At 34.1% G+C, this 12,632-nt stretch overlaps 2 protein-coding genes across 2 annotated transcripts; one reads left to right on the forward strand and one right to left on the reverse strand.

Moving 5' to 3' along the window:
• The first annotated feature begins 2,214 nt into the window (after positions 1-2,214).
• psme1 (proteasome activator subunit 1) lies at positions 2,215-8,863 on the forward strand. The gene is made up of 12 exons (XM_028434841.1): positions 2,215-2,308; positions 2,421-2,467; positions 2,694-2,726; positions 2,799-2,861; positions 3,462-3,563; positions 3,777-3,834; positions 4,700-4,797; positions 5,923-5,991; positions 6,740-6,807; positions 7,201-7,255; positions 8,235-8,321; positions 8,646-8,863. Exons 2-12 carry the CDS (start codon positions 2,438-2,440, stop codon positions 8,724-8,726), a joined length of 744 nt encoding a protein of 247 aa, XP_028290642.1. The 5' UTR covers positions 2,215-2,308; positions 2,421-2,437; the 3' UTR covers positions 8,727-8,863.
• On the reverse strand, positions 8,201-12,131 carry LOC114454390 (fat storage-inducing transmembrane protein 1-like). Its single transcript, XM_028434833.1, has 3 exons — positions 11,951-12,131; positions 11,422-11,884; positions 8,201-10,195 (listed from the first exon to the last, which is right to left on the reverse strand). Exons 2-3 carry the CDS (start codon positions 11,691-11,693, stop codon positions 9,523-9,525), a joined length of 945 nt encoding a protein of 314 aa, XP_028290634.1. The 5' UTR covers positions 11,694-11,884; positions 11,951-12,131; the 3' UTR covers positions 8,201-9,522.
• Positions 12,132-12,632: the final 501 nt, after the last annotated feature.

Below are 12,632 nucleotides of genomic sequence, written 5' to 3' on the forward strand. Positions count from 1 at the left end.
GTGAAGCCACTCATGCACACAACAGGAGGGCTTCAGTTAAAACCTGCCATGTATTTACAGACACCTTTAACCTGTTTTTCCCTATAAGCTCATCTGAAAAACAGTGCAGACTTTGCCCAATAAAATCAAATAATCAAGGAGCGTGAAGCTCAATCTTTGACCTTTGATCAACCTTGAGTAGTGTGTGTGTGAGTGTGTGTGTGTTTACCCTGATAGGCTCTGACGTCCTCTCTGCACACACACAGCATCCTGTATGTATTTCAGGTCAGACCAGACTGTGCACACAAATAATGGTGAGTCAGGAAGACACAAAGACGTCTAATGCTCTATGACAGTGGTTTCCAATCTTTTCACAGTCCCGTACCCCATTTAACCTGAACCCATGTACCCCCTACTCTAGCACACTAAAAAAACATAATAATGTAATGTCAGATACAATGTACTCCTACAGTGAATTTTGACGGTGAATTTTACCTATATTTTGTTGAGAAATAATAAAAAATTAATGAATAATCTGTAAGAAAACATCTTATTCAGAATTATCACTTGTTCGCTTTATTTAATTTATTAGCCTGCTGGCATTTTCAGTGTGAAACAATCTGTTGTTGTTTTTTTGGAGTGTTGTTCTATATTTTGTTTTCTATGGAGGTTGATTTGTGTTTTTATCATTAAATTAAAAAAATAATAATAATAATTTGAGACCCAAATAATTGCCGTTGAACACTTTTTTTTGATTGAAAATGTTTTTGGTTTTTTTTTCATTTATTTCTTAATTATTAATTCAAAAAAGAAAACATTTCAATCAAATAAATTATATATATATATCAAAAAACATTTTCAATCAAAGAAAAAAGGTGTTCAAATGCAATTATTTGGGTCTCAAATATTTCTTCTGCATTTGAACACATTTTTTCTTCGATTGAAAATATTATTTACATTTTTTTTTTGATTGAAGTAAACTTTTTTTGATTGAATTTTTTTTTCCATTTGTGTCTTAATTATTCATTCAAAAAACATTTTAATCGAAAAACATTTTTAATCAAAGAAAAAATTTATTTTTTTAATTTAAATATTATTTACATTATTTTTGATTGAAGTAAACATTTTTTTATTGAAAAGGTTTTTTTTATTTAAGTTTTTTTTGTTGATTGAATAATAAAGACAAAATGTATTGAAAGTTTAATTTGGGATATTTATTATAATCATCATGATAATGACAGCTAAAAAACTGGATTTTAAAGTTGATTTATGGATCATTGCAAAGTTTACTTTTTATTTTACTTTCAGGTTATATATTTACTTTCTAATATAGGCATTAGAGGTAATTCAAAAGTAATTTACTATTTTAAAAAAATACATGAATTAAATGTTCATGTTTACTTTTGATTATCTACAAACTAAGTAGTTTATTTGAGTTACTGAGCTGGTTTATTTACTTTTACTGAGGAAAACAGCGCCACCATGTGAATATATTATTATACACATGTTGTAAACAATATTTGGTCAACAGAAGGTCAACACATTTTGCAAAACAATTAGAAGAGGGAACAAAAGGTAACAATCTACAAGATGCGCTCAAAAGGAGATAATGAGGGGAAGAGAGAGAGGTAATACATGTAAAAAGATAACGTAAAACAATTAAAATAAAAATAAAAAAAATACAACAACACACGTAGATCACAACTTGTAGTAAAACATATGCTGAATTAAATTATTGAGTATACAGACCATGTAATATCATTGAAAATATACTGTTGAATCATGAAAAAATGTTTACCGAAATATGCATTTGCAAATAATCTAATCCATAAAATATATATTGATTAACTGACCAAACACTGTAAAAAAATAAAAATAAAGATAAAAAAGACGTAGTAATTACAGAATAACCACAAAAATATAAATGCTGATTAACAGATTACATATGTATTTAAAACATAATGATAATCTTAATTTGAAGTGTCTAATCATCTATGCAACTGTACTGACTGAATGATTAGAACATAAACAAAGATGAAGTAGTTGTATTTATATTATTTGGTTATAATTAAATATTAATACATAAATTGTAAAAAAAAATAATAATTTTAAAATAATATTTCTGGGAATTGTAAAATGTAAGTGGATAGTAAGTTTCCATTACGTAATTTCACACGGTAATTGTTTTAATTTTGAGCCTCCTACGGTCAGGTTTTTAGATTAAACTCCAACTCCCACAATGCAACGCGCCTCTCGCGCTTCGTGTTGCGGAAAGTCCGGAACTGTGAAAATTATCTACGCTTTCACTTTCTGTTTTTGCTGACTAATTGTGAGTATCCGTCTGCGTTTTGAATTTCACCTTCAAAAGCTTCTTTTCGTGTCATTCGCTGTGTTTGGAGGTGATAAAACTTGTTTAAAAAGCTTTTTTGCTTTACCCACAGAGACGAAACTAGTTTAAATGGATATTAACATGGAGTCAAAGAAACAGGTGAGCAGGCCCCTCTGCATGTATTTACTGTTATTATAGGGGGCATAATTGGTTTAAAACACATTTTTGTTAGCTCAAAATTGTTGTGATTTTGTTAACAAACGGAGGTGTAAACAGTTGACATGTGTGTATGAAGTTTTAGGTATTTAATGCAAAATTTAACATGAAAATGGACCTTCATGATTTAAAACCATAGTTTATTTTATTTTTATTTTTTTCTTTGCAGGTGGAAGTTTTTTGCCAAAATCTGTCAAAGGAGGTAAAAACAAAGACTTCATTAATGTCATTTTACAGGTCAGTGTGATTGATGTTTTCTCTCTTTGTGAAACAGGCAGAAGAGCTGATTTCATTGATTTTCCCTCAGAAGATTGAAGAGCTGGGAATGTTGCTGAAGGTCGGTCTGATGTGGTTTTTAACTCAGTCCTGGGTTTGTAAATTAATAAAAGTTGAACATTGATGTTAAAATACTGGACATTTGTTTGCTTTATCCCAATTATGAGTAATATAAACAGTATAGATGATCAATGTCATCAACAACGCATCATTAAAAGAGATAGAGATTACAGTGGACAGAAAATGGACAGTAAAAGTGGTAAGATCAGTTCAAAGTGTCAATATTGGAACAGTTATTTTAAACTGGCAAATAATGGGCATGACAAATTGTGGATGTGGTTAAATTGGCCAAAAAAAAAAAAAAAAATGCATGAAATATGGAGAAAATAGTTTAAAAGTGACAATAATGGGTCAACATATGCAACATTAGTTTGGAAAAGGTTTTATAAGTGACGGAAATGTCTTGAAAGTTGGAAAAATGTGCAGAAAAGTGGATGGAGAAGTGGCAGAAATGGGAGTATTTCAGCCAAAATGCATTAAAAGGAGCAACAATATGGCAAGAAAAACGATGAAAATAGATAAAAAAAAAATATTGCAAGTTTGGTGGAGTTGCAGAAAATGGGTAAAAAAATAAGCAAATATGGTTTTTGTTTGTGCACAGACGTCTTTAAGCTGTGATGACCTGGAGTCCCTGAAGGCACCGCTGGATATTCCTGTGCCGGATCCTGTCAAAGAAGAAGCCAAACGCAAGAAGAAGGAGGAGGTGAGACCTTTGACCCCTCTAGAAATCAGACTAATTTCTTATTGAAAGAGTCATATCAACACACAGTAACACACAACCTACAGCTTATATGAAAATCAAAATACTAAAGCAGCCTTAACATTATATAACCTGATCTTGTGTAAATCCCTTTTTAATGAAGTTAAATGGTGTTTTTGTTGCTCTGACTGTATGTGTCTTTGGTCTCACGTACAGAAAGAGGCCAAGGAGGGGAAGAAGGACAAGGACAGCGATAAAGAGGAGGAGGATGCAGGTGAACACACTAGTTGTTATTGGGCTTCCCAGCTGCTGTAACCCCTAAAACAAGGCTAAAAAAACACCACAATTAAAAACAGGATAACTATACACATAGAGCCTGTACTACGAAGCTGGATTGCCTCTTATTGCGCTAACTTCAGGGATTTATTCTGTGTGCTGTACTATGACGCTGGCTAACTTCTTACCAGGCTAAATCACCTCGGTAACTTATGGTCAGGAGTAGGTTTTGTTCTGGCTAGGATATGAGCGAGTATGAAAGTCCCGCCTCCTGACCAATCGGTTTTGACAGGAGAGAGAATATTTTACACATTGATGCAAATCTTTCATTTACCTGATGACATCCTATAGGACACATATAGATTTTTATCTATAAGCTGATAAATCCTGCATGCGTCGGACCAATAGAAATAAATAATTAATTCATTAATTGACGTATTCTGTGGTGACGCAGTCCTGTAAGATAATACAGATAATATAAAATACAAATATTGTCCACTTTGTGCAAAAGTGAAAATAATCAGTGTCTGTTTATTATCCCATGAATATTGTATCATCTTACTAATATAAGATTTAACAGTAATAAGATAAGATAGTTTTTATTCTATTATTCATACATACACGCCGTAGGCGCATACGAGGATGAAATTTTTCGCACAAGGCTCGACTTTAGGCTTTAAAAATTAAAGCGTAAAAACACAGTAAAAAAGTATAAAACACACATTTAAAACAATGGTAAAGTGCCGACGATTGACTGAAAACTTATTGCACAGGATTAGTGTTAGTCAACAATTTCTGTCCGTTTATTATCCCATGGATTAATATTGGATAATCTCATGCTTTTTGTTTGTTTGTTTGCTCAGGGCCTCCGTGTGGTCCCATCTGCTGCAACGAGCGAGTGGAGAGTCTCCTTCAGGCAGTGAAAACTGAAGTCCAAACACTGAAGGAGAAACTCAACACGGTGTGTGTGTGTGTGTGTGTGTTCATACAAAGTAGAGGTCGACCAATATGGGACTTTCAAAGGCCGATGCAGATACTGATTTAAAAAAAATAAAATAAAAAAAAATTCAGCCGATATCTAAAGCCTATTTTGATTTTGATTTTTTTTTAAAGCACATTGATTATGAAAGACAATTGAAACACTCATATGATATAAATGTATGTATTAGAAATTAAATTATACACCAATAAAGCAATAGTAGAATAAAAATAATTATCTATTAATGATATAATATGATAAGAATATTTGATCTGGCACTATTACATTATATCCTTATCCGATTATATCGGCTTTATATTTGTAAGCTTATTGGCTTCTACCTCTCCCATGTATATGCTATTATTTATATTATTTTTTTATGTTCTTTTTGTGCTTGAATGGCTACTCTAAAGTGCTAAATAAAACAATAAATAAAAAATCAGCTGATGGCTGATATTGAAAAAAAAAAATCCATATATCGACCTGATATATGGATTTTTTTTTTTTTAATAATGGCAGTCAGATTTAAAGGACACCTTTGTGGATTTTAATTGCAAGCTCTATCAAAATATTATATAAATACTACAGGTGTAGTCAAGTTATTTTCTTTAAAAGTCCTTGTCGAGCAACCAGGAGGAGAATAAACCTAATAATCCATGAAAAAATTGCAGTTGAAAGCACTGCAAAAATCTAAATAATGAGGAAAATCAAAGAAATCAGGTGATGTAAAAAAATATATATATATATATATAATTCTTGAATTTATTTAGAAGTAAAAGTGAATAGCATATATTCCATTACAGTTTTTGCAATAAATTTAATTATGAGTCAGTTATTTTTGGTCATAGTTTTTGTTTTAAAAAGGTTTGAATTCAAACAGAATATTATATATTTATTTAAATAATTTAAAGTGTGTCGTTGAATTTTCTATATTACATTTAATGAATTTTTTTAATATGTTTTTATTTACATGAAATAACCTATTGAATAATTGGGGTTTTGTGTCATGTTGTTTCCATCTTTTTTGTGCAAAGTGGATTTAAATTTGGCTGTAGTAGTAGTATTGATGTGATTTGTGTGTGAACGTGTTTTCTTCCTCCTGTGCAGGTGTCGATGTGGGTGCAGCTCCAGATTCCACAAATTGAAGATGGGAACAACTTTGGCGTGGCCGTTCAGGTCAGAAAGTGGTTTCTCTGATAAGTAGCTCCTCCATAAAACACATTTATAACAGATTGTTATTTAAAAGTGTCAAAAGGATGGTGTTAAATAAGTTAAATATTGCACAAGCAGTTAGAGTACATGTTTGCAATTAATAATTATGAGATACCAGTAAGCATCTGTCTTTTTAAACCACTGTTTGCTTGAAAAATGGTGGTGGTGTTTTTTCAAATTGTTCAGAAACCTAATGTTTACATCAAATAAACATTTTTAAGATGCCAAAAATACAAAAATGAGCTAACATTTCTAGGAAATTATGTTTTTTTGGTCTACGGCAGACTGTGGCCTGCAAACGAACAAAATAACCTAAAAAAACACACAACTACAAAAGTAACAATAACAACTTAAAAACACATGATTAAAAAACTGCACAAAATTACCATAAAATAACACCACAACATCAGAAAAAATATACAAACTTATAGTTTACAAAATTACATCCAAACCGCACAGAACGACAAAATAATTACATGAAAATGACTCCAAAAATACACAAAATGGCCATAAAATAATACAAAATGAAATCGAAACTAACAACAACACACAATACAACAACAAACAGACAAAAATCAACAACACAAACAGACAAAGTCCTTTTGTTGTAATTAAACTATCTTATAGGTTCAGTTTTCTTTGAGTATTTGGTGCCTCTGTAGTGTTTATTTATTATAAACTTTGTTTTCATTGTGTGAATGTTTCTCAACAGGAGAAAGTGTTCGAGCTGCTGACAAACACTCGCACCAAGATCGAAGCGTTCCAGACTCAGATTTCAAAGTAAGAGCCCACAGCATTACTTACACCAACCATTACACCTCGAGCCAGGTATGTTTTTCATGTAAAGGATCTGACAATGTCACATTTTGTGTTTGGGGTTAGTTTTTTCTGCTTTGTGTAGATTTAGAGACTTTAACCACATTGAAATGTAGAGACACATAACTTAGTGAGGTTCATTAGGTGTTTATTAATCATAGTGTCAGAGCGTAAAGCCTCAGACGGTGCATTTAAGGACAGCAGTGAACCGTCTGTGATTAAAATGAGACATCAAGCCTTGGCTGCACGTCTCAAAGGAAGTGTATGTGTGTGTGCCACAGAATGTAGACACAAAGTTATTGGAGTGATTGGCTCATGCAGTCGCTGTTTAACTGTGTCTGACTGTGGTCTGTGCAGGTATTACAGCGAGAGAGGAGACGCCGTGGCCAAAGCCTCCAAACAAGCCCACGTGGTCAGTATGTCACGCTGTGTTCATGTCTGTGTCATTTCCTACTCATTAATGCGTCAAATAAAGCAAAAATAAAAGTAGCACCAATAGGTGGAATCAGTCGTGGCACCTTAATAGATCTTATCATTAACTGTGCACAGACACAACTCACTGACAACAATTCTATTGAAACTCTCTGCAATGACTTTAATTAAATATTGGCAAAACTAAATGTATGATTTTTGGTCCAAAAGCATCAGATATTGAGGTAGGGCTGCACAATTAATCAAATTTATTCTTGATCATGGTTTTGGTGGTCGTGATTGAACAAATCTGTTCGTCTGCAATATTTACATTTAGTAATGTATTTATTTTGTTAGCCTTTGGTACATTTTAAATTCTTGGGTTAATATATAGCATAATTCTTATTTAAAGCTTAATTTTGCACTGTACACATATTGTTTGTTTAAAAGTAGTGTAATAAACAGTGTTTTTTCACCCTAACATGATTAATGATTGTGATCACAATTTTGATCAAAATAATTGTGATTGTCATTTTCGTGCAGCCCTATATTGAGGCTTCTATACTTATTGAAGGAATTCAAATACAAAGAACAAATTAAATTACGTTTTTGGGTGTTATATAAGTTATCATGGAAATTGCAAATAGGTTACATAAAAGTTAAAATATCCAAATGTATGGTTGTTTTCCACAAGGTAAAGCAGTCACTGAATCCAAAGATGTTAGAGGTTGTTTTTTTTTTTGTACTTTTCTTTTCTCTCTCAATGTGGAGGAGAAAGAAATGTGTTTTAATATCTTGAATTAAATAAATAAAACAATTACGGCCGCACACAATGAGGAAAATGCATAAAAATAGGTTATAATGTATACAATTTATTTATCATAATTATATTTATAAGATAATGTGTGTTTATTTTACAAACTGTCAGTGTTAGTGTGTGCATTCATCTAAAGTTGTTTTTTTTTTTTTTGTTCCTTTAGGGAGATTATAGACAGTTGGTTCATGAGCTGGACCTGTTCCAGTACTACGAGCTCCGCCTGGTGGTTTTGGAAATTCGCAACACATATGTAAGTCGTGACTGGCCTGTTCACTGTGATTACACACACACACACACACCTAACTGGACTGGAGACGTGTCCAGACAGCAGCTGAGCTTAGTCTGTCTCTCTTTAATAAAGATGTAATTAAACTAATTGCTGAGCTTCTGTCAAACTCCTCGTTCATCAATGGGTTCATCTCATTTTCCTCCTGAAACGAGCCGACGCGTCTCAGCTGATGATGAAAGGCTCTTCATGATGCGATCGCTGGCCGTTGCTCTTTTATCACTCTGACGTCATCACATTTCTAACAGGTTCCTGTGTGTGTTCATGTCCTCTCTCTCTCTCTCTCAGGCTGTGCTGTTCGATATCATCACCAAGAACTACGACAAGATCAAGAAGCCCAGAGGAGACGGGAAAGCGCTGATCTACTGAGGAAGACTAGAAATCACCTGTCAGGCTTCTCTTTAACGCGCCGCTACATCCTGCATCACATGACACTCAGCCAGTAACAGAGCACCTACTGTTTCCTCCTGTCTCAGATTACCAAATAAAGCAACAATATTACTCTATGTCCTCCTGGATTGTTTCACACAATGCTTTTTATCACCAAGTGGGACACGTTTATTTGTTTTAGTGCCAATAAACTGTATTTTCTAAACTAAAAACAAAACTTCAAATAGTGTCAATTCTGTTTTAATCAAACCTATAATTCGAGTTTTTAATGAACCAATTACGTAGATTAGATCAGTGTTTTTCCACCTTGGGGTCAGGACCCCATGTGGGGTGCCCTGGAGTATGACATTTGGAAGGTACTGTTTTAGTACCTAAGCTCAATGAGTGTAGATTTGCTCATTGATAGTAATAAGTAATAATGCCTCAAAATCAATGTTCCAATCAATTACTGACCTACCCAAATATTTCACTTTGCACCTTATTTTTGAATTAATTTGTTTTTCTCATTGAAAAAATTTAGTTTTATGACAAAAAGGACATAAAAACCTAAAATGTATAAAAAAATATATACAATGAAAAACTTTATGGTTAAGCCTGAAGTTGTTAATATCAACAATAATGGGCTTCCATAATTAGACATTTCAGGCGACCTCGAGGTTGAAAAACACTGCTTTATTATTTTTGGTAGTGCAAATGTAATTTGAATCTGGGCTCTTATTGTGGCGGGCCAGAAGAGGAAGTTGCATGTCTAAAGCTCTTTAAAAGTTCAAACTTACTATTCCACACACAGTTTATGCTTTTCTGAGTCTTTGGAGGTTAAAAGTGCTCCTGGTCCTGGTTCTGGTAATCCTGGGCAGGACCAGCTGGGGCCCAGCTGGTACCAACCCTGGTAGAGGACCCTCCACCCCAGGTACCCCAGAGCGCCCCCTAGTTGCTGGGATGGAAACTTGGGGAAGTATGCAAGCAGGCAGAGCAGCAGAAACATCCAGAGGAGCAACAGAACCACACAGAGAAGGAAAATGATCCTCAAAGAGGGGTCTGGGGTCTTCATTTGGGCCACGTGACGCCCGAAAACTGAGATTTCCTCCACGAGCAGCAGAGAACTCAGACAGAGCACCAGCACCTCCTGGGAGACTTCATACCCTCTCCACTGCAGGTTGGCCCTCAGACAGGAGGACTTGGTTTGGTCCTCATGGAGGAGGAGTAGAGATGATGATGATGATGATGAGGAAGAGATGTGGGAGTCCACAGGTTCATAACAGCTTCCTGTAGTATCTTCCAGCAAAGTCAGACCCTTCCTACAGCCCACCCAGAGGAAACCCACCAGGATTATTCTGGAAAGATGTCTGAGGCAGAGGAAGAAGGAGCAGTGAGAGGAGAGGGAGAGGAGGATGATGAAAGAGCCAGAGAGGAGGAAGGTCCAGCCCCACACGGACTTCAGGAACTTTCTGTGAAGAGTTTGCAATGGAACATGTCAGAGAATTCATCCCAGTTACCTTTGAGACACAGAAAACAACAACTGGGAAAACATTATGACTTCGTATCTTGTAAGTATGACAAGTCACAATAAATATGACTTAGATACTAAGTCATAATTATGAGATGCTAAGTCATGATTGCAAGATAAGATACTAAGACAATTACGAGATACTAATTCATAATTATGGTATAGTATCTCATAATTATGACTTAGTATCTAAGACATGTTTATTATGATTTAGTATGTAAGTCATGTTTATTATGACTTGGTATCTCATAATTATGAGATAGTAACTCGTAATTATGAAATACTAGAGTCATATCTCTAAGTCATCTCATAATCTTATAATTACAAAAGTCATAATTACTAGACACTAAGTCATAATTATGAGATACTAATTCACAATTATGATATATACTAATTCACACTTATGAGATACTAAGTCGTGATTACGATATATTATCTAATAATTATGACTTAGTATCTAAGTCATATTTATTGTGACTTGTCATAATTTCAAGATACTAAGTCATAATTATGGTATATTATCTCATAATTATGACTTAGTATCTAAGTCATATTTATTGTGACTTGTTGTAATTACAAGATACTAAGTCATAATTACGATATAGTATCTCATAATTATGACTTAATATCTAAGTCATATTTATTATGACTTTGTATCACATAATTATGACTTAAGATTTATTATTATTATTTTACTTTTCCTATTGATTTTTTTTCTCCTGGCGGGAATGGACTTTCATAGTTTTTGCAAAACATTGAGATTAAAATGTACTTAATTTCTTTGCTTAGTATCTCATAATGATGAGATATGAACCACTTGTGGTTTAAAATTTAACAATGAAATTGATTATTTTAAGAAAATCTATAACATGTCCACGGGAATGGAGAATGGAACGATTTTACGGAAAATAACCACACTTCCATAGGTAAATATAATAGACACATCAAAGCAATGAGTAGATGCCTCTGAGGAAAACTGACAACAAGCAGTCGAAACATGTCAGGAGATCAAAGAAAAGTTCCTGAAAAAAGTTGTCTGAATAAATAAAACCTCAACTTCATCTTTTCTTCTTTTTTGAAATATGTTGCTAGAATTATGGATCTGAAATGTCTTTGTATCTGCAGATACAAAGAAAGAAAATTAAGCTCCTCCTCCAAAGCTCTCACCTGTACAGGTAGTTGTTGGCGTTGGTTAAGATGCTGTAGTTTGACGCCCAGAGGCTGAACGCAGGTCCAAAGAGAAGCATCCCTGACAGCAGGAGGTGGAAATGCTTCCTCACCAGTCTACTTCCTAAAATCCTTCCCAGTAGGTCTGTGCTCAACTCCAGGACAGACTTCAGGATTCTAACTACAAACCTCAGAGGAAGAACCACATCTGTCATGATGTCGTACAACTTCTCCAAGCTGATGTCCCAGGACATCTTTGTCTTTAGATCCATCTGAATAAAACCCTTAGTGCCCAAGAGGAGGTCCTGACTGGGCCTGGCTTTCTTTTGTCTGGGACGGTCCCACCAGCCGTGCACACATGCTTTATAAAAATAGAGTCCCTCTGACCCTTTGGGCTCCAAAACTCCTCCCTTTGCAACGCATCACTGAGTCAGTATTTCCAGAGTGATGCCCTCACTGTGGCCTTAAAAGAAGAAAGTAGAGATTCAGGGCTCAGAATAAATACATTTCTGCTCGAGGTCTTACTTACCTCTGACATTTTCCTTTGACACTCAGGATCTTCACGTTAGATCTGAAGAATCCACACAAAGCCAACTCGATATTTGTTCTCAAAATGGCAATGTAAGATACAATTAATAATATTTTCAACTCAAAGTCTCACCAAAGGGAAAAAATGAAAATAAAGTCTGACCAGAAAGACAATTCTGCGTTAAATTTGCATATGTAAAGTGGCACACAAACACATTTATAAACAAACAGCTGCATAATATGTGTCACTTTAGTCTTTTTTTTCCTCTAAGGCAGTGGTTCCCAAACAGGGGTATGTGTACCCCTAGGGGTATAGAAGCACATTGCAGGGGGTACTCAGAAAGATTTAACAATTAATTTTAAAATAATCAGGAAATGTTCCTAGTTCCTTTTTGGACTATTTTTGGACAAATTCACGACAAATTAACAGTACAGTTGCCAAAAAAAAAAAAAAAAATACTACATTTTCTTGTAATCTATTGAAACAGGATTATTTTATGCTGTAGAGGCCATTTTATCACTTTTGACAATAGGAGAGAATAAGTAGCTACATTTTACAACAAAAGCCACATTTTCTTACTAGTGAAGTAATTATGTAATTTTGTATATCGCCAAAATAGAAAACCCGATATATTGCTCAGCTCTAGTCCGAATATGTGCTTCATTTTCAGATAGAGTTCGAA

Source organism: Gouania willdenowi, chromosome 20 (genome assembly GCF_900634775.1).
Source record: "Gouania willdenowi chromosome 20, fGouWil2.1, whole genome shotgun sequence".
Taxonomy (NCBI): Eukaryota; Metazoa; Chordata; class Actinopteri; order Blenniiformes; family Gobiesocidae; genus Gouania; species Gouania willdenowi.